The following is a 22,997-nucleotide window of genomic DNA, read 5'->3' as shown; positions in this document are numbered from 1 at the left end:
AACTACGTTTGTCCTTTGAGTTTGACGTATTTTTATATATTTTTACTTCAGATGATAAGAGGTTTTATTATGTAGTAGTAGTTTCAGGCACGGAAAGATATACTCAACATCAAATAAACCGCACCTTCCGCGACGTGAACTTTAACGATTTTCTTCTGACACAATCATGGTACCCCAACAATATTGGTGTTATTTGAAAGCCCAATAAATATCCTTAAAGAAAAACACATTTAATTTCTTAATAAATGATTAACATATACCATAAATGTGACTTGAAAAAATACCTCACTTTGGGCCCACCTATGGGATCAATTAGACCAATTTTTATGGTTATAAAACCAAATAATGATTTCACGTGTCCTCTTTAACAGATGGATAGCAATTAAACCCAACTTAACAGTTTTATAGCCATAAAAGTTGGCTCTAGCGTAACTACCTATTTTTTTAAGAAGTGACTCTGGATCCTACTAAAGACACATTTTTGGGGTAAAAACCTTTCCTTTAATGAAATGAAGGTTAGAACTAGGCTTTTAAATGGTACCAATATTGGTGGGAAGTGGGGATGCATACGTTTGAAAATGCTTGTCGCGGAAGGTGCGATTTATTTGACGTCGAGTGTATTAAGGCCAGGTTCACACAGAAGTGGACGTGGATTACAAAATCTAGTATGGCCATAACTAACGCTACTACAGTGCCAGTGGTAGCCAGACTCCAGGATGCTCATTTCTTTTCGTGGGAACGGGAATAAATCGTGTTGATCCGCTTGCACCCACAATTGACCCATATCAGTCTTTTGTTTTGCCTAAGACTCCCGACTTTTATCGAATAATAAACGCTAAGATTATCTGTTAAGTATCTGATAAAAAATAAAATAAAATAAACTTTAGAAAATAATAACTTTATTTAACGAAAAACAAACATTAACGTGCAGACCGTAAGTACAAATCAAATGTCATTATTATAATATTAAGCATTTAAAAACAAATACAATTATTGTTCTTCACATTACATTAACAAATAAAATATAAAACTTAGAGATCGAGTGACAAACTTAATCTTTCTTATGAATAAATTAAAATAAGTTTTAATTTAATTTTACTTTTCTTACAAGGTATGAAGGTACCTAAATATTGCCTTTACATTCGCGTTTAATGAATGTTACTTTGGAGAGACTTAATTAAAATGTTAAATAGCTATTTTTGTGTCAATATGTAAACTTTACATATTGACACAAAAATAGCTATTTAACATTTTAATTAAGTCTCTCTAAATAGCTATTTTTGTGTCAATATGTAAACTTTACATATTGACACAAAAATAGCTATTTAACATTTTAATTAAGTCTCTCCAAAGTAACATTCATTAAACGCGAATCATGTTTTTATAAATAAAAAACTCCACAAATTAATATTAAGTACCTACTTACAAAGAAACTATTATAAATAACATGCATGTCAAACGAGTTCATGAACAATACAACCACATAATACATTAAAGAAAGCACTTTACATAATATTATATTTAATGTATATTTTCTGAATACATTTCAATTAATTAACATACTATGGTCTAACGCTGAACTGTGTCAATGCCTGAGGTATGACACGGGAGGGTGTTTTTGAGACGTCAAACGTCATCGAGACTTCTGTGCTTCAGATTTGTATACTCAGTCACGGTCACGTCATAATATGTCAATGTCACCCGTCCCGCGTCGCTCCCATACCTCAGGCACTGACTTAATTATGCACTAGACCTATACTTGCTAGAGTAAAAAAACAAACACAATACGCCATGTATTCGATACGGACAAGTTTTAAGGAAGTTGCATGGATAGAGAAAAATTTGAATTGATAATCTGAGCATAATAAAATACCCGTTCTTACTTTGGTGTATCCTTTTCCCAGTTAGGTAACTTCTCCAAATTAAAGCCATGTGACTGATACAAAATAGTTCATATCCACCCACGTCATTAGGATTACGATGAAAGTGGGGTCTATACCAACTCTGGCCTGTAAAAAAGAAAAATTAAGAAAAATATACAATACGTATAGGCCCCTATAGGCGTAGGAATGCGGATGCTCAGAAATGCAGGGGGTGCTCTGAGTGGCCTGGAGAACTAATCCCCTTATCCCTTTTCTAAAATTATAATATTAAAATTATACTTTATTTTTTCAGGCCTAAACGCTTAATCCGCCAGTGTGACAGGTCCCCAAATACTATACTCGTTCTTACTTTGGTTCATCCTTTGCCCAGTCAGGTAACTTGTCCAAATCAGGCCATATGATTGGTGCTAAGTAATTCAAATCCATCCACGTGAATACAATTACGATTATAGTAGGGCCTAGGCCCGCTAGTGCCTGTAAAATAAAAAGAAAATTAAAGAAAAATTTTCAAGAAGGTATAAAATATGTATAGGAAAGGATGCTCAGAAGTGCAGAGAGGAGAAAAATTATAATATTATGGATGTCCTCATTTTCGATTTTTTAAGTTTAAAAATATTATGAAATTGCGATCATTAAACAAAATATCAGTCAGTCGCCAGTTCCTTATTCCAAAAATCAGATTCACAAACTGATGTCTGAATAACTAATGGCCTTATTCACAAACATAACTATGAGGTGTCACAGTGCTTGTAGACGCACAGGGTCACACACGAACCAATCACAGAGCTCTATTCAACGCTGTGCGTTCGATTTGCTGCTTCACTCAATCAAGCATCGTTTGTGAATACGGGCGTATAACTATCCCAGAATGGCACGTAGCGGATTCAGAGATCAGTTTTTGGGATGTTGTTTAAGGTAATTGAGCCGAAGTAGTAATAATCTTTCTATTTACCATTTTTTTAAGAGGAATGCTCGCTGCACTCTTCACAATCATGTTTCCTGGAGTTCCGATTGGAAGTATAAAGCAGTAGGAGGCGGAGTACCCGGCGGCTAAGCAGAACCACAGTGGGCTTACTTTCAATTGTTTTGCCTAAAAAAATGTGTATTATTAATAAAATCTATGCTTTGTTAATTGTGTTAAACTTGTATGCGACAATTGCTAGATTGGAATATTGACAACATAATAAAATAGATACCAGTGTAAGATAGACATACGACTAAGGGTGGATTCGACCAAACAAGAGTAAATATTTCGAATAATAAATATCTCAGAATAAATCGTCAGTTTTGACATGTGTCCCATACTGAAACTGTCAATGTGCCAGTCATACCAGGAGTTATTTTCGGATAAAAGTTTAATCGAATCGGGTCTAAGGCTGGGTTGCACCATCTTATTTTAACTTTGACAAACGTCAAAAATCTGTCAAAATCCATACAAAAAACACCGGTTATCGTTAGTTACGGTCAAAATTAGGTGGCGCAACTCAGCCTAAGAAGGTATGCTTATACGTTCATTTGGCTGACTGATAATAATATTCATCAGTCAATCATCAACCCCTAGTAGGATTAGAGGAAAATGGTATGACATACCAAACTCATTGCAAGTGGGCAAAAAATGTTGGCTACAACAACGTTCGACGCGAAATTGGTGATCACCACCGTTCCAACGATGACGATCAGTAAAGCGACCAAAGTCGGCAATGACTCCAGCTCTTTGAACGTTTCACCAATTTTATCATTTAACCCAGAAGACTTCCCAGCTTCGCATAGAACGAAACCAGCACCTGGAAATTATGAATTATAATGCTGAGTTGTAACATCTTACTTTAACAGTTACTATAAAATCCCGACGTTTTTGGATGACAGATTTTGACATTTGTAAAGTAAGATGTGCAACCCTGCCACATACACCGGCTATCGTTAAAGTTACGGTTAAAGTTAGGTGCTGCAACTCAGACTTAAAGTACAACCCTTTCGAGTTAACTGCACACCTGACAGCCGTGACGACACATCGCCACTCTGGTATGGACGGTAAGGTTTGCGGGTAAGTGGGGGGAGGGGGACACATTCCAGCGAGGTGCGCAGTTAACTCGATCAGGTCAAATCATTAACAAGATCAAAATAGCAATAAAAACATCATACCCAAAAGAAACATAAAACTGAATGGCATAGATGTATTCAAAGTGGCCCAATCCAGCACTGAAGTGGTTTTCGATTTAGGTAGATCTTCATGAACTAAAAATATAAAACGACAAAATAATTCGTTCGTTCGTTTCAGTCAAATAACGTCCACTGCTGGATAAAGGCCTCCCGCAAGGTTTTCCATATGAACCGTCCTGCGCCGCCCACATCCAGGATCTTCCTGCCACCACATCGTCGGTTCACCGAGCAACGAGGCGAAATAATAACAATTTTATTAACTATGTCGGCCGTTTAATGAATGGTTCTTAACGCACTTCTATGACATGGAAGAAGAGAAAAGTGCTATAGAGAGAGCTATGCTCGGTATTTCTTTACGAGATCGAATCAAAAATAAGGAGATCCTTAAGCAAACTAAAGTCGCTGACATAGCCCGACGGATTAGCAAGCTGAAGTAGCAATGTGCACTTGAGCAGGGCACATAGTAACTTACGCAGAACTGACGGCCGATGGGCAGAAAGGTTCTGGAGTGGAGGTCACGTCTGGTACGTAAAGGGCAGCGCAGTAGGACGTCCACCCACAAGGTGGATCGACGACCTCATAAAGGTAGCAAGAAGGCGCTGAATACAGGCCACTACCAACCGGTCCATGTGAAAATCATTGGGGAGGCCTATGTTCAGCAATGGACGTCCTATGTTTTATTACCCAGTAAAATTGTATGAATCTCTATGCATATGCATAGTACCTTAAAAAAAATCTTACATTTAGCCGTACAGTTCTTGAAAAACGCAAGTGAAGCTGGAAGCAAGAACATTGCGCAACACACAGCCATAACCATAGCAGAGTCTCGAACGCTGTGCAAGGAGAAAATATTATTATCATTTATCATTTAATTAATATCTTACACCACCGAAATTATTATCAAGCTGTTTTTACTATACAGCGCACAGAAAACTATCAAAGAAGCAAAATTCAAATAAATTATATGGACAAGGACATAATAATAATTATGTTTATTATTCTAGCTAGACAGAGAAACTTGAAACAGATTTAATTTCGTGATCTCTTCTCTACAATGAAAATTTGTTTTTCTTACTATGATTCGTCTTTTTGCGAAAACGATGTCTTTATCATAGTGCCCCATCCGTCGAAGAATGGCGTTAAACGACCTAAAAATCCCAGAACTGCGACGACAAACAAAATACACGCCAACTAGGAAAAAATATTATTTTAGAAACATAAAAATACGAAATATAAAAATAAAGTCAAATTAGTAAATGAACACAGAAAAATACCTACAAAAGAGAAAATGTATCATTATAAAAATAAATGATTAGAAATAAATAAATTACCACTTCCCAGAGTGAACACGGCCCAATTTTCTTTCTTTCTTCCATTATTGCCTTCTTAAAAGCTTCTTTTGCTCTTGGTGTTATTGTCATTTTTTTTGCATTATCGCTCCCCTTTTTACTGTCAAATTTAGGATTTTTTTACTTAGCACTTAACAATAATATAATGGATGACCGTAAAAATTAAAAGCAATTTAAATTATTATTTAATCTATAATTTCCGAGTCACAATATTTTTTGTAAGTCATTCATCATTGAGTATTAAAAAATCATGTTTAAAAATATCAACGCGCGCCATCTATCCCTTCATAAATGAAATGTTCACATGAAATAGCATGGGCGATAACGCCATCTACATTTTTGTATTTGAAATAGGACCGGTTCTGAAAACTGTTTGCGGAATTTTGCGTTGGAGGGAAATGAGGTTGTTTACAGGACCTTTTTTTTTTTAAATATAAAGTGGGTTTTTATTAAAATACAGAAATATAATAAGGATTCTTCGTCTACACGAAGCCAAGTTAAATTTTAAATGAACGTAGATCACCTATGCCTATGGATATTTTTTTGTTTCAAGAGTTGTCAGTTAATCAACACTGTCGTAAAATAAAAGTATTTACTAACCTAAATACTCCAAAATGCAGGTACACCATGTATGTATAAGTGAATAAGAATATGAGAATCACATAAATACAGCCAAATCCGGAAAACTTTAGGAATGTTAATTCATCAGGCGCCTTCGGGTAAGTACTGGAAATAAATAAAAATATTTTTAAATACTGAAATAATATAAAGCCTAGCTAAAAACACGAAAACTGCCACGTACGTCAGTAAAATGCCTTTGAATGCTAAGTTGGTTGCTGTGCCCATCAAAGTCACAACGCCACCTGAAATTAGTTACATTATAATAAATTCAAAGTACTTAGGGCTGACTTTTCAATCGTCAGTTATCTCTTAACCGAAGAATAAATTTTGTCGTTTTGACAATTTCCCATACTGAAACTGTCAATGTCCCAAACTTATTATTCAGATAAGTTATCCGACGATTGAAAAATCAGCCCTTAATTTCATAAAAAGATATATTTTTTTGAGAAATATACCACAATCATGCGTCAGGGACAAATGCTTGTCCATCTTAAAGCAACTGGCTATGGGCTCTCTCAGTCGGCAAACGCAGTTGTCATACAATTTTCAGTGTTAGGGCGCTTTTAATTTAGACGTTTCGTGCCGGACCTTTGCCGCACGCTAACTATTGGCAATTGTCAATTTTATTCCGACGCAGCTGTCATACAATTTACCGTTTGCGGCAAACGTCCGGCACGAAACGTATAAATTGAAAGCACCTTTATATCCTGAAAACGGACGACTAGTGCTACTATCCACAGTGCGTACTGCGTACACTGACAATACAATCGACAATACACTCGTACAATGACGGATACCTACACTTCTAATACGTTCGCAGCCTTTCATTAATTCTGGCTGCCAGACCAAACAATCGTCTGCAATCAATCGTCAGCGAAAATAATAGCATGAATGTTACCAATAGTAGCAAAATAGGAAGCAGAACAGAAATAACACGTAGTAATGTCGGAGGCAATCTTCTCCCCTTTAGGTCCAGTATCATACATCTTCAACACGCCGTTCTGTAAAATTAAAAACAACAACATTCTAGTACCATTTTATCAAAGTATTTTTCAACTAAAAAAAGTTGCATGATACTAACATCTTCGAATATTTTGAGCACAGTAAAGTTAACCGGAACCATCAAAGTTGTAGCAGCTGTATTCGTAATCCACATTGATATAAAAGTGGTCACCAAAGCCAGGAAAAATTGCATACTGAAAGAGAAAACCTCATAACTTTTGTAAGTATCATCTAATGTAACGCTGAGTACGATAATTATTTTTCAGGTTACTTGAATCAAATCAAATCGTTTATTTATGCAAGTAGGCTCCCAAAGAACAGTTTTACACGTCCCAACCCTACCACTGATTTAATCTAATAAAATATTCAAGTTACTTCTATGCTGTGAATCCTGTTTTAAACCAACCACAGGTAATATTAATTTTCATAGAGGACTATTAAACTCAAGGCCCTTCCCAAAAAACACCCTCCCGTGCCGCTCTCATACTTCAGGCACTGAGTTGAGCGATAGACCTATTAAGCTTCAACCACACCAACGCGTGTAGATTACCATCGCCGGCGCGATCAAAGGCCAATGACAGGTCGCGCGACCTATGACAGTCCGCGCGACCTGTCATTTCCCTATAATCGCGCCGTGATCGCGCTGGCGATGGCGATCTGCACGCGATGGTGTGGTTGAAGCATTATAGTTATGGAACTTACAGCATATGCGATCCACCGAAATTTTGTATACAGCAATACGCCAATCGTTTCAGCACGCCGCATTGCTCCAGAGCGAATGCCAGGAATAAACATCCCAGAAACAATAATATTGTTTCCTGAAAAAAAATCCTAGAAATTAGGCATTCCCTTAAATATTGGGGCAAGACATGACAAGACATGTTTAAGGTTGAGTTGCATCACCTAACTTTAATGGTAACTATGACGATAACCGGTGCTTTTTGTATGGAGTTTGACAGATTATTGACGTTTGTCAAAGTTAAAGTAAGATGGTGCAACCCACCCTTGGTCAGTAAGAAAGAAAGAAAGAAACAAAGAAAATAATTTTATTTTGACAACCACAGATTCAGGCAATAAAGACAGTAGTTGCAATTTGTTTCTAATTGGGCAGGTTCAATTAAATGATTTTATTCGTGGACATGTTTGGACAAGTCGTTAAGAACCACTGATTCTATATCAGTCTAAAGGTAAAAGTCCAAGATGGACTGCAGACCGCAAACTGTAAGCCACCACGGTTTCTTTGACTTTCTTTTTCACTGCGCTCGACTGCAGCCTCTAGCCGCAGTGTCACCTGCGGTTGCATTCTGCAGCCCATCTTAGGCTTACGAATCGTATACCGATTCAGACTCCGCTCAGAGTCCAAAAGACTGACAAAAGGTATACCTTTTGTCAGTCTCAGCCAAACTCTGAGCGGAGTCGGCTATGCAACCTCCTCCCAAGACCTTGTGTGGCCCGTAAAAGTTACAAGTAGTAAATTGAAAAGTGGTGTATACTTACATTCATGTATGCCTTGCATACTTCCGCCGTAGTCATGACCCCAGTCAGTGGGAATATGAGGACAGGCAAAAATGAGGTTATCTCCAGGGGAATGCACTCTGCTAACCAATATATGCCCATGAGCACTAGGGTGTACCCACACCATTGGTGTTTCTGCAATAAAAAACTGTAGGTGAAGTATGTGACGAGGCAGTCACTAGCCTGTGCGTTAAATAAAATAAACTACTCGTACCTATAAACATTGATAAAAATATTATTATAATGTACCAAAAAATTATTATAACGAATGTATATCATTTTCTAGGCACTATAAGTGCCTAGAAAATGATATACATTCGTTGTAAAAATCAATCTTAAAATGTTTGATTTAAAATAAGGGATTTAAAATATTATTCTTTAGGTATGTTGTAAATTCATTTTACAAATTTTTATACTTTTGGTAATAAACCATTTTGATGTGATCTACAAGAGCGCCAACACATAGCTAAATTAGGCGGTTATCACACTGAGCGCGTGATTTCATATAAAAAATCCCGCGCGCAGACGCGTTGTCAGTGTGTTGTGCCGCACGTGTTTTCTATACAAACTGAGGTACTTGCATACAATAATTAAATCTGTCGTCCCGCGTTCCGCGGCGGAGCGCGGCGCAGTGTGATAACCGCCTTACAAGCAATGTGTTAGGTACCTATATGAATTGGGTTCACCATATCACTTTGACGCTTATGGCACTTCTTATAGCCTTATAAGGGGGTTATGATTGCCCCAGTTGTAACATTTCAAACTACAAAAAAAGTACTAGCTTACCTTTGGCGGGAAGGGCGCAAGGATTCCTATCAGTACGATGGGCGCTACAAAACATACCACGCCTCTATAGTGCACAGCTAGGAAGGTTTTCAACTTTTGAAAAATGGACATAGGCTCTTCTGGTTTTCCGCCACTTGAAAGAAGAATATGAAAAATGAAAATGGTCTAAGGGTATTGTATTTTGAATTTCCATTGTCTGAATAAACCCTAAAATTCAGATCTTGGTTTTGACAGGACCATGAACATGGCGCATGCTTATGTGAAGAAGAAGAGAATAAACAGTATGTTTAATGAAAATAAATAAGTTGTATACTTACAACATCTTGCTTGCGGTTTTTTTCTGTTAAGATAAAACTAAAACATTCGTTGCCTAAACCTAAAAATCAACTTTTCAATCCGTAAAATTCACGCTGTCATCGTGCAAATTCATTTGACATATTGCTCTTCTTTTTTAGAAAAAAATATCAATTAGTTTTGTAAGCCAACATTAAGATCTCTTTTTATAGCACGGTGACCTACACCCCTACCACCACCCCACCTACTCAAATACATCCTAAGTTCCAGTGAGTTCCTGACTCTAAGGTTTCTGACCTTACTTTTTTATAAACAGGAGAAAATACGCTAAAAAATGTTAATGCTGTCAAAAAATATCAAAAGTCACTCTAAGTAGAGGTGTACATAACGAATGACTGAAAAAATTTTTTATAGGAAAATTAAAAAATAGCTTACCTAAAAAATTTGCCTGCCCACATTATGTCAGCCCGTGGTCGCCACTGGATAACTTTTCTGCCCTATAGGCAAAATATTAACGCCCTTACTATAATAAAACTTACACGCTCGTTGACCAGTGTTTTAAAGTGACGTTTAGTATGGAAATGTAATTTTAAAACAGTGTTCAACAACTGTGTAACTTTTTATTAGTAAGGGGGTATATCTATAAATTGGGAAAGTTCACAACCTGAAAAGTTTTTCTTCACATGTTAAACATAACAAAGAGAAAATTAACAAGATAATTAAGCTGCGGCTCCTCTATAAAACATAGGGGAATATCACAGACATATGGGACGTTAACCTTGCGCTTTTTGCTTTTACTTGTCTACTATACCATGTTTAAATGTATTAGTTAGTACAGTATTCTTGTAATGAGACTGTTACTCTTTTTTGCAAAAAGGTACACTGGAATGGTTTTAGCACATATGATAAATAAATACTTACGTTCAAAGCTAAAAACAAACTCGGAAGGAAAGATGCTGCGAACCTTCAGGTAAATTATACCAAACTTAAATATTCTAGATTGCATCACTATTAAGACTCCAAAAATTGGTAAAAGTGCCACGAACAATCAAAGTTTTTACACAGTGCTTCAGTGATTTCAATCAAAATTACTTTATTGCAATGTTTAAAAGTCTTTGTTCTGTTTATTGCCGTGTAATTCGGCTCTTGTTTCGGGGGATCCTACAAGACGCGAACAATTAATGTTGCCAACACAAAATAAATTGCGAAAACATTTTTTAATAAGGACAAAGCGTGAGCCGACTCGCGTGCCATTTGTAGACGTTACCCGGCAACAAGCTGCATTCCCAGCCCGTCCGATTTGGTTCCTGCTGTCCGCCCAACGCCGTCAGTCCAACACGCCCGCCCGCCCAAACCGCGCGTCTCGCCACTCGCCCGCTCTCGCCGCGACCGCGTACTACGAACCACCCGAATCTGTGTTCAAGTGACAATACGAAACATGTAAATGAGTGTTATGTCGTGTTCAAGAGTAATCGCCGTGAAAGATGCTCCAAGACATTAAATATTCATGATAGAACCGTATCCGGGATCTGGCAGAGCTCTACTTTCAACAGGTCGGTATAAGTTTGACACAACATTCGCTAAAGTTGATTATATCAGTAATAAACTTACACAAATACTTTATAAGATTTGCAAGAGCAAATTAAAGCAAATCAAGGTTATTTAAACAATAGGTAAAACACTCACACATAATGTGTGAAAATTTTAGTATCTTGAAAAACGGTTTTCATTGCCAATAGAAATGTAAACATTTCAATTGAAGATTTCAGCGCACAAATTCGAAAGTTCTCCGTTTTGAATGCATAATATTACCTATACAAAATGAAATGTTAAATGATTGACGAGTAAAACCACAATAAGTATATAAATTTTGCTACTAAAATCAATTAAATTTACTAGTTTTAAACCAGAATACTTCATAGATCAGTGCCATTCAAGTTTTGTAACTTTAATTACAATGTAATGTAGGATGTACCTACCTTTTTAAAAGTATCGAGATACACAGCGAATACGAAATAAGGTCAACCTGATAATTCAATTCAAGTATCTCTTCTAAACATTTTTAATTTCCGCTCCTATATGAGATCGGAATTAGGTTACAAAATTATGTGGCGTCACGGATACTCCATTAATTACTTCTATTATTCAAAATAATGTAAATGTTTTATTCTGACAAAACATGCTACTTTCCAGCGGTAATTAAGTTATTAGTAAGTAATTCTGTGATTAATTAATGATCTACAAAACATTTTGCCCTTAGAAATTTTACTACTGTTGGATGGGAGTGGTCCCTTTTTTCATGTGTGTCAAAATTCAGCTATAAAGCACGTTAATTCTAAATAAAAAGAGGCATCAGATTCAAAATATGGGAACCAAACCCAAATCAACATTCTGTAAGTACAAAATTTTCGTAAGTACCGTCTCTAACAATGACACTAACGAACGTATTTTAAGATGCTCTTAATTACTTCTACTGAAGTGGGCTCACAAAAGCATTTTCCTTGGACGTCTTCAGCCGAAGATGTTAAAACTGTGTACTTAGGTCCGAGAGCTCTCATAGTAAGGCGCCTTTGATTGTCCTTTGAAGCTCGCTTTTGGGTTATAAGTCGGAATATTTGAGTTGTGTTTTGTTTTGTTACTGGCGGAATAGACGGTTTGGCCGTATAGTTCAAATGCGGTTGCGGGTGAAATACTGTTGTGGGCATTTTCCCACATTTGTGAGTGTGGTAAACATTTAGCCCAAGTTTCATAGGCTTAAGTTCATACGTACCTATTTATAGTACCCATGTATATCCGTTGCGTAGTCGCTACAGTATGTCATACTAGCTTTTGCCCACGGTTTCACTCGCGTGACATTTGTCACAGATCATAAATCATCATCTATACGTTATTCTGATGTATAATATTATTCTGTAAAGTTTCATCGAAACCCTTTCAGTACTTTTTGCGTGAAAGACAAACAAACATGCATCCTTACAAACTTTCGCATTTATAATGTTAGAAAGATTTTGTTTAGGCAGTGTGGATAATATCTTTAGTATGAATCTATATTACTTTGCTGAAAGTAAAATCGTTTCAATACTCGTATTTCGTAAGCTCTATAGTAAGATTAGTGTCAGCGTAATACGTAATGGATTATCAGTAGACCGAATGTTTTTGTAACCTTATTTTTGTAGTACACATCCCCTTCATCTCTGGCATATTTTTTCTGAAATATGTCATATGGACCGACGATCTGTAGGCCTAAGATGCGCGCCGCGATAAGCGGTTATCATGCCATTTTATCGATTTTCCCCATACATTTTGACGTCGATAAAAGTTATCACGGCGCGCATCTTAGGCCTACTGGTGAAGGTCGCGGGAGGTGCCTGGATGCGAGCAGCGCAGGACCGGTCTTTGTGGAAATCCTTTGGGGAGGCATTTGTCCAGCAGTGGACGTCTTTCGGCTGAAACGAACGAACGATGTTTTATAACACTACTTAATGCTAGAAATGTCCACTATTTTTTGCAACAGAAGCATTGTCCATTATCAGTGGATGCCAAAACTAACATTTCCTGACGACAAGCCCACGACAATTTTAGGGGCATTTCGGGTAATGCGTTGTTTATTTGGGCGAGGAAAATAGACCATAACAATGTTTCAACAGTTATTCGTTATGCGTAGCACTTTGCGTGAAATGTTTCGGGGCTTGTGCAAATATTATGACATTGGAACGGTAGGCATACGTTTGCTTACCCCTCGTTACTTGCTGGTGCAGCTAATAAAGATTTGTATCGTGACGTTAATTTATTTATTGTCATGTCCCTTTGTAAAATAAAACATTAGCCATCACCCCCTGTCTTTGAAGGGAACTATTTTTCCACAGCTATATCTGCAAGTAACTGCTTAGTTGATGCATAAGTTTTTGTGAAATTATAACCAATTTTTTATTTTAATATACCATTCTTCACTTATTTTGAAGGTTTTTTGAAAGCAACGTCAATTGTGTGCTTCATTTGTATGGATCATAAATTTTACGCACCCTATATAAAAAGTAGAGAGGGTAGCACGCACGCCCTCGCTTGGCCCGTATTTATATGCACTATAAGGCGTAGCGAAATAGATTTCCTTGAGAGCCTTATCACACTAGCAGCATGCAAAATTCCGCTCTCACATCGATTATGTTAATGCAATTAGCGTTCCTTCGTGTGATCTCATAAACCATTTCTAGCGTTTTTCCTTTGATCGTTCGTATGTTATTACAAGGGTTAAAACAAAGTTCTTGTTTCTTTATTACGTATGTTTGCGGATTAAATGTACCTTGACGATATCCGAACATTTGTGGTGTCTGGAATGTTATTCCTTTTAGCTAAATGACCTTTTAGTAGGATTAAAAATGTGCAATCTAATTATAGGGGTTCCTACAGGATCTCCATTTCTTTTCTTTTTATCTGTTTTCAGAACAATTTACATATTTTTGCTTTTATTTAGGCATATGAAGCCACGATAGCCTAACGATGAAGTGGTCGGACTGGCCGACTCGTCATTCGACGAGTGCGGGTTCGAACCCCGCTGACGCTCGACTATCGTAGTGAGCCCACACGTGAAACAAGCATCTTTCGCTTAGTACAAGGGGCTAGCTTGTGCAAAAACAAATTACTAATATTCTTTTAATAAAAAAAAGAGAAATTGGTTCTAATTTAGATCATATTTAACATATTTCGCAAAGAATGTTTGACCAAATTCCCGTTCCCGATATACGAGTATCAGTCCTTTTCCCAAAACAACAGATTAAGCATTCCAGGTCCAACCTACGTCATAATGATGAAGGTCGTTAAGGCATGTCAAGGGATCAAACCTCAAACGATTTCCGGAATTAGTTGGTGAAACTCCGGAATAACAACCAACAACCATTCCTATACTGGATGTGTATTGCAGACAATTTGTTGACCTAATTTTAAATGAACTTGATTTAAGCTATGCCCCTTTGACTAACTAACTATGCTTATACGAGTAGGTAGATCTGTTGGTGTATTTTATATTTTTATTGATTAAATATCAATACCTAATATATCAAAACTTGTTATTCTGACATAAGATTATCAGTAGAACAATGCTGGTATTAGATTGGAATTAATGTATTTTGGGATAGTCCGACAGACACAAATTATTAAAAAACCTTAAAACACGAACTATAAGCTATAGCCTCTACTACGAGTCTACACAGATAGTAAATTATTAAATAAATACATTATGTATTTATTTTTTACATAAAATTACCTGACTTAGAAAGGGCAAAACCCATTAAAATGTATCAACCATTTGATACGGGCAATAAAACTCGAATACCTGCCCTTGTTCATTATGATTGCGAAAGTTAATCTGGGTCCTTTTTTCAAAATGCGATGTTCACATTTTATATGCAAAATGGTAGTAAAATAGGTACAGAATGCCTACTTCATGTATAAATGACAATGTGAAATTGTAAACTCCGTCAGTTTATAATATAACGCGAGATTGTAAACGAACTGTAGGTTAGGTTAGATTGTAATTTAACTACATACTTAAAGGCCGGCAACGCACCTGTAACGCCCCTGGGTCTGCGGGTGTCTATGGGCGACGGTAATCACTTACCATCAGGTGATCCGTCTGCTCGTTTGCCTCCTATCACATAAAAAAAAAAAAAAAAAAAAAAAAAACTTATATCAGAATTTAATCTGACGAAATTCATATTATTAATATCTCATGTATTTTTCATTATTTTCTCTATGTACCACATCACATCATAGCTTATTATTGAAGACTAGGTAAAACGGTTTGATTTTTTAATATTAGTTGGATTTTTCTTCTGGTATTTGACTGTAATACCTAGACCACGAAATGTGACTATTCCAGTAAGTATACGAAAATTTTGATTCAATAAAGTCAATAAGTTCTGTTTTTTTTTGTACCGTATAATTAGTTATGTAATGAAGTGACCAAGAAATTAGTTACATTGTACACAGTAACTAGACTAGGGTTTTATGGGGGTAGCTCTCTTGGCTACTGCACAGATTCTGCTCCATATTATATCGTACTTTACACCCCTTGGACCGTAAAATGAAAGGCAATATAGGTTTACGCTCTTATTAAGTCTGGAAGAACCCGATAGTCCAGGGTAATGAAACTGATCCCTTATTTTACTGGCAATTACTCCACTCTAGCTATTACGGTTTGAATATCCATTTTGTTAATGACTGCTCGCGTCATAGGAAAACTTTGGCCACTGCTCAGTATTCATATAGTTCTCGCCGTCTAAGGTTTTCGCGATAAAGTCACGTTTAGTATCGATTTCTCATCAAGTTTCCATTTAGGTAAATGTGGAGGTGCCTTAGATTCTACGTGACAAGACTTTTAACCCCGCAATACTCAGGCATGACATTTAGACTAGATTCAATCTCAAACATTTTTAGGTCATTGTTCTTTATTTGTTTTTCCTTACTAACTTGATCCATCTTCCTTCTAGGTGTACTTAATATTATAAAGCTGTAGAGTCTTTTTGTTTGCTTGAACACGCTAATCTCAGGAACCACTGGTTCTTTTTGAAAAAATATTTTCATGTTGATCGAGGAAGATGTTGGTAGGGCTTGTTCTAAGTCCGCCTGGCTAGCTACCACCATCTTACCTAAGTCTGTCGCCATAACAACAATGTTAACAGCATTGTTGTGTTCCGGCAGTTAGAGGTAAGATAGCCAGTTCCTCCGTGGTTGAGGATTCCGGGTGAAGCTCGCTTCCACCTTCGGCCTGATCATCACTTACCATCAGGTGAGATACAGGCCAAGAGCTTCCTCGTTGTGGATAAAAAAAAAAAAAAAAAAGAACTTAGGCTATATAATATTACCCTACAGACAATAAGGGCGGAGCAGTAAAGAAAAATGTTGCAAAAACGGGAAATATTATATTAAAACTACGAGTATTTTCACGCGTACGAAGCCGCGGGCACAGCTTGTTGGCTTATAGAGTCGATGTATCGGTAATGGCTCACAACATTGAACGTGCTGTATCACCGGTTTCAGGGTTTTGCCCCCACTTTAGCGTCTCTCCATTTGCTATGCCATTATTTCTTTAGTACGATAAAATCAGTCTCTTTTTGAATGTGTCTCGTTTAAGGTCCATCTATAACATAGAGCATTTGTACTGTTTTTGACGTTATTTTTTATATTTTGTAGCATTTTTGAATAACAATTTTATAATACCTACTTTCATAACGTTTTGGTGCTGTGATTATAATAATTAATCTTTAATAGCTGTCTAAACGTGAACTGTATACCCATGAAACATGACACCCAACGAGCTATTATCTATACTTGTAAAAGCCCATGACTCTTTGAGATAAAGAGAAATGCATCCTACGCGCGTTATCATTGCATACCGAAAGATCGACACGATACGATTAATACCTCCAAATAACTAACACATAAAGGTGGGTATTTCCTAAGAGCGTTTGCAAAGCGAACTGAGTTCGGGAGCATTCTTCTTCTTCTTTTGTTGATGGCGATGAATTTGAGCTTTTTCGCCTTGAGGCATGTTCCGTTCTTTGAGCGAAGGTTTTAGTGAAGTTAATACGGTCCCTTCATGATAATTCTATGAGTATATTTAGATTTCCCTAAAACTGCTATGTTTGCATCACGAATGCTTACAAACCTTGGTAGCAATGGGAAAATGTTTAGCACTAGTTAAGGCAAGAGGCAATAAAGCAGTTATTGAAAAATACTTCTTAAATTTTTCATTGAAACAGGTGGTAAAGTCAGCAAGCCAGTCATAATAAATTTCTACCAAAACGGCCTTATTCATGCCAGAATGCGATATCATTTGTCAGGTGACATGGCTACTGCCTAATCAATTGATAGAATCAGCTGACTCTGATATCTGATAACCGGGTGAGTAGTGGATTACATCGAGTTATCGGTGTCCAAACTGGATTGCGTAGATATGCCACTTTGCCGTCTAGTCATTGACGACATTTAAATACGTGACGTTTAATAAGCTGGATTTTTAACACACATCAACAAAACGCAAATTCCTGTGGCATATTCGTATTTACGCCAGCTAGCTAGGGTATTGAGCATTTCCATTTCTTTACTTGTACGGAATTTAATGAAATCAAGACGTTATTAACTGAAATGTTAATCTGTTGTTCACACCATTATCAGTAAATACAATAAGCATATACCTAATAATCATAATGAACAAAAATGCATTAATGTACTGGTAGCATCATCATTTGTGATATACTAGGCTTAGATTAAAACAAACAGTCTAAGGTTTAACATAATCTCAGAAAATAGGATTTTGTAAGACATAAAACACTCTGGAAAAAAAGCTGGCACTTATAGGTTTTTCATTTTACACTAATTGACAAGATTTGGAAAGAAAATGCAAATTCTAAAGTTCGATGATTCAATGTCTTTATTTAGACAACAACACAGTTTTTGTGTCTTCCGAACGTGCGGAATGTGTTTACAGCGAAAGCTCCTATTTCAAAGGACGCTGGGACGTCCGGTCCCCAATCAGCGGAGCTTAACACCTTGCCTGTCCAGTGACCTACACGTGTGCTAGCCAATTGTTTTAGAATATCACGTTTCAATCTGGAAGTGGTTTAATGTACCTACATAAACATGTGGTTCAAAAAAGTTTGAGAATAAAGGACTTGTTACAAAGAGTTAAACGCCTGTGGAACAACAACAAATTGTCCTTTAGTATGAAAATATCATTTTAAACCAATCTTCAATGAGTGTTTAACTTTTTGTAATAAGGTGTTTTAGGCTATAAAAGCTTAATAAATAATTAAAATATTAAAACATTAGTTTTAATCCTATACCAGACCCAGACAGCCAGACACCCTTTCAAACACTAATTTAACGAATATAACGTGTCATTTGATATTTAGCCCCACCTCAGAGAAGAACACACCTATTTAAGGTGTGTTCTTAGTACCTATTCCCCATGAATGATAGATACAGCCTAACCTTAATTAACGCTCAAAACAAACTAAATGAGTAACGTATTCTCCAGGGGACAGTAATGTTTGGCTACACGACGTGACAAGCGATGTCGTGCAATAATGTCACGGTGCAATGTCGTGTGTCTCGCGAAAAGCTCTCACGTCTAAATTGCAAGTGTCGTGCCTGCAACGCCGTGTAATCGCTATTGCGACAAATTGGTGACATAGCGTGATTGAAAATTATATTTTTTCCTTCTTCTTGTCACTTAATTTAATGTGTTATGACTCTACTTTGTGATATCCTGTCATAATTTTAGTACACAAACACAAATGTGGCGCCAACTTTTCAACGGTTTTTTCAGGTTAAGATAAAGATTAAACATTATACAGGGTGTCACGAATACAATGGATAACCCTACAACTATCGATAGATAATCATGATCAAAGTGGGACTTATCGATAGTAACATGGTTATTATTTTTAGGATAACTTGTATATTTTCTATTCTATAAAATATGTCATTCACATCACATAAAATGAACATTCGCTGACGTTTGCGAAATAAAACTTTCCATGTAAATATTTCAATAACTCGTTGAACTAGTTGAATTGTCACAAGAGAATAGCATGACTAATATTCCTCTACCGTATCACACTTTTCACTGTTTGTCTGGGATACTTTGGCTTGCGGCCATAATTGCTTCAAGAGGTGTATGATGACGATAATACATATGAAGTGAGTATTACGCATAGTAATAACTGCTCCGTCAATTGTTTATTTTAACTGTGAATTCATCATCATCATCATCGTCAACATCATCTCAGCCATAGGACGTCCACTGCTGAACATAGGGCCCCAATGCTTTCCATGTTGCCCGGTTAGTAGCGGCCTGCGTTCAGCGCTTTCTGTAAACTGAGAATTTGAGTTTGGTATAATAAAAAAACAACAGGTAAGTTTTAGGCTTTTAAATTAGGTGTTTACTGTCTGATAATAGCACTGGGACTACCTCTAGGTGTTTTTACGCGTAATATCAACGGGAGAATGTGCTAAAAAAGTCAGGCGTAAACATAATGTAGAGCGGAGGTCTGTGAACAAAAATTATGATGCATGCTGCGCCATGTTTTGGCAAGTAAAGACAATAGAGGCTCGTTGCATTTAAAAAGATTCCAATAATCATCATCATTTCAGCCACAGGACGTCCACTGCTAAACATAGGCCTCCCCATTGTTTTTCACATCACCCGGTTGGTAGCGGCCAGTCGGTCCACCTTGTGGGAATCCAACATTAGTTCTCTTTAATAAGCCTAGATGCCTTAGCTATAGAAAACCTATGAGCTTCGCTTTAACTAAATGACACTGAACCAAAGGTTTGTCCTATGATTTTACTACCCGATAAAGTTACGATTGAGGCAATCGTGAATCAGTAAAAGATTTCGATGTAGATACATTTTTATTCCTATATTCTTAAGAACCAATACCTTATTCATGATTAATGTTGCCGTCTTGCCAACCTGTTGTTCATTTATCAGTCACTCGCCTTCTCGTTTTGCTTTCTTGGGAACATTTGTAACATTTAACGACAAGTTTTAACTTGCTAGTGAACTTTTCGACCTGCGTTGTTGCTAAAATGTTTACAATTTTTTTATAGATTTTTACCACATTACCTAATTACTAAGTTCACAAATGCATTGGTAATCGAACTCATTTAAATATAGAACTTGCATAATAATATGCTTCTTACGTGGCTTGATATTCAAATGGACCTACCTACTCACCAGGTAGGATAGGACTGTCGTGATTTTTTGTCTGTGGATAAGCACATTATGGTAGTGACTAGATAAATCTTAGCAACAAGTCGCTTGTTCACGGGAAGATCCATTTTTCATCATGACTGAGTACATTATAGAAAGTTTTTGGTAACATTTTAAAGGATAATGTAACTGAATGTAGTCTGAATTTTATTTTTGTGTATACGAGTAACTATCTGGTTTGCGAATAAGAAGTCATAAAAGCACTAAAAATCGAAATAAAGGATTGGCTAACCCACTGATTAAGAAAAGTGAAGTCATTTTGGGAACTCTGTCAGTCCTCTTTCTGTTTCAGTGGATAATAATATCATATATAGAGGATTATGTATCTAAATCTTAAGGACGTACGTCAGTCAATAAAGCCTCAAGACTATAAATTATTATAGTTGCAAATACCACCTAATTTTTACAAATAAGTAATGCCTTGGTGGTACCCTGACATGCCATCCTCTACCTATATTTCATTTTTGGAATTACCATTCTTTGGGAAATGATGCAAAAACTTATTTTATCTTTGTATCATTCCGTAATTTCGATAATCAGTGTTATTTTGTCTTATCGAGCTTCGATTAGATCCTCCCTCGGTAAACACTCGTCTCCGCGACGCCAGGCATGCCGTCGCCTGTCACTCAGGACGTTGTAGGATGGCAAACAACTTAATTACGTCATTGTTAGGTTGCTATAAGTATGTGCTGCTGGTAGGTATAAAATAAGACTATAGGAATTTTGTTCAAAATATTATTATTGCAGATGACAGAGCGGCGGTTCTGGAAGAAAAAATGTAGATAAAACTAAGATACTCAGTTTATTACACTTTCTACCTAGGGATAGAAGACTAAATCACAGCTTAAGGCGATTAGAGTCCTCAATGACCTTGGGCGTTTGACCTTCACGCCGCGAGCAACACCCGCGTACCCCGCACCAAAAACTCCGATTTGACACCGATCAAAAATACACGGGCATAGGTAGATACAGAATAGAAGCTCTTTCTTCATACATTACTGCCTATTATTTTAAACTTAAATTGATGAACCTTGATGTCGGTGTCATTTAACTCAGGCGTAAAGGTATTTAATAAAAATAACAAAATCCATGAACATTTTGTACGGAATAAAATTTTATTTTATTTTTCGTAAATTTTCTAATGCTTTTGTCGGTTCAGTCGTTCTCGAAATTTGAACAAATCCGACTTTATTACAAGCTTTTATTTAGCTTGCAATTTATGATGTATGTAGGTAATTACATAAATGTTTGTTCGGGTGGAATCTTGCAAGCTGAATTAGTTGCAAGCTGAATTAGTTAGACCAACTTCCTGACGACAACTAGGCTAGATGACAAAATTTCAATTATTTGTCCGCCAAACAGATAATTAAAAAATATTAGACTCATATTTTTTATTTTCTTTCATAATTAAATAATAACAGTGCTACATCGAGTTGAAATGGCGCGATACGCCACGCAAATGTGACGTCACGCGACATTTCAACTCAATATAATACTGTTATTATTCGATTATGGAAAAAATTAAAAAATATGAGTCTAATATTCATCACCTTATGAGAGGATTTCAGTTTTTATCTGCGAAACTTTTTAATAATATAGGTATGTTTCATGGTTTGGTAATTTAGGGAAGTTTATTTGCACTTAACATGAAAAATATGGTATCAATGTACTGAGTACCTATGCACCTTCAGTGGCAACAACAAGGTCTACTGGGTACCTATAGTCTACTAAAGGCATGAAATAGATTAATTTCACTAAAAATTAAAACCAACTCCAAAACGAATCACCAAAAGGTAGGACACCGACACCGACTCCGAAAATGGCTAATTTTGTAATCAGTATCCAAATTTTTAATAAGCTCTATAGAACTATTCAATACCACTTTATCTTAATTTTTTTTAATGTGACAGGAGGCAAACGAGCAAACGGATCACCTGTTGGTAAATGATTACCGTCACCCATAGACACCCGCAGACCCAGGGGCGTTACAGGTGTTATTTTTAATTGTGGTATTTTCGCGAAGAAACATATTTAAAATCTAATTCTAATAAGTATGAAAAATATAAATTGTTTTCTTCACGTAAATCGATTAAGTTACAGATTCTGACTAGCTCCTAATTTGGATACTGATTGCAAAGGCCTAGTAAATAAATAACGTAATAATTTTTCTACTTGTATTTATCTAGTGAAGTTGTTTTGGAGTCAATTATAGTTTTTTTACACTAATAGATTCTATTCAGGTAGAAAATAGCGTCTGAGCGCGTCATAATTCAATTGTATTGTCTGACTGCACGTACTCTATGAACAATTCTGACATAAAATCTATTGTCGAACAAAAGCTGGGTTGCACCATCTTACTTCAACTTTGACAAGCGTCAAAGTTGAAGTAAGATGGTGTCTAACTCCATACAAAAAACACCGGTTATCGCCAAAGCTACGGTCAAAGTTAGGTCACGTCAGGTGGTGCAACTTAGCCAAAGAAAAAATTCATTTTGATCGCTAATGTCAGTTTGTAGCGAGTGACACAACCTCCCCGTCTGAAGGCCAGCGGCCGACTGCCGCCCGCACCCCGCGAAGGCCCCCTCAACAGCAAAACGTTCGGAATTTATCAAA

The 22,997-nt window shown here is 36.6% G+C and overlaps 2 protein-coding genes across 2 annotated transcripts in view; one reads left to right on the top strand and one right to left on the bottom strand.

Annotated features, from left to right (window-relative positions):
• Positions 1 to 1,901: 1,901 nt before the first annotated feature.
• Positions 1,902 to 9,738, bottom strand: LOC135074955 (protein I'm not dead yet-like). The gene is made up of 16 exons (XM_063969321.1): positions 9,634 to 9,738; positions 9,317 to 9,449; positions 8,513 to 8,665; positions 7,718 to 7,833; positions 7,095 to 7,209; positions 6,912 to 7,014; positions 6,195 to 6,255; positions 5,993 to 6,118; positions 5,375 to 5,492; positions 5,119 to 5,234; positions 4,785 to 4,876; positions 4,026 to 4,118; positions 3,474 to 3,667; positions 2,836 to 2,973; positions 2,233 to 2,357; positions 1,902 to 2,009 (listed from the first exon to the last, which is right to left on the bottom strand). The coding sequence occupies exons 1-16, from the start codon at positions 9,636 to 9,638 to the stop codon at positions 1,994 to 1,996; spliced, it is 1,704 nt and encodes a 567-aa protein (XP_063825391.1). The 5' UTR covers positions 9,639 to 9,738; the 3' UTR covers positions 1,902 to 1,993.
• A 1,164-nt stretch (positions 9,739 to 10,902) lies between these two features.
• Positions 10,903 to 22,997, top strand: part of LOC135074486 (uncharacterized) — a 42,877-nt gene continuing 30,782 nt past the window's right edge. Inside the window, exon 1 of the mRNA XM_063968788.1 lies at positions 10,903 to 11,163. Coding sequence (XP_063824858.1) covers positions 11,118 to 11,163 — 46 coding nt within the window. The 5' untranslated portion in view covers positions 10,903 to 11,117. The remainder of the gene's footprint in view (positions 11,164 to 22,997) is intronic.

This window comes from Ostrinia nubilalis, chromosome 9 (assembly GCF_963855985.1).
Source record: "Ostrinia nubilalis chromosome 9, ilOstNubi1.1, whole genome shotgun sequence".
NCBI lineage: Eukaryota > Metazoa > Arthropoda > Insecta > Lepidoptera > Crambidae > Ostrinia > Ostrinia nubilalis.
Note: the sequence above shows the minus strand (reverse complement) of the source record. Positions and strands in the feature narration are given on the sequence as shown.

Excerpts from the sequence above, each read along its gene's own strand:
- LOC135074955 (XM_063969321.1), bottom strand. Across the intron at positions 7,210-7,717 it reads TTCGGTGGATCGCATATGCT|TATGCAATTTTTCCTGGCTT; the intron begins GTAAGTTCCATA and ends TTTCTCTTTCAG. Across the intron at positions 2,974-3,473 it reads GCCCACTTGCAATGAGTTTG|GCAAAACAATTGAAAGTAAG; the intron begins GTATGTCATACC and ends ACATTTTTTTAG.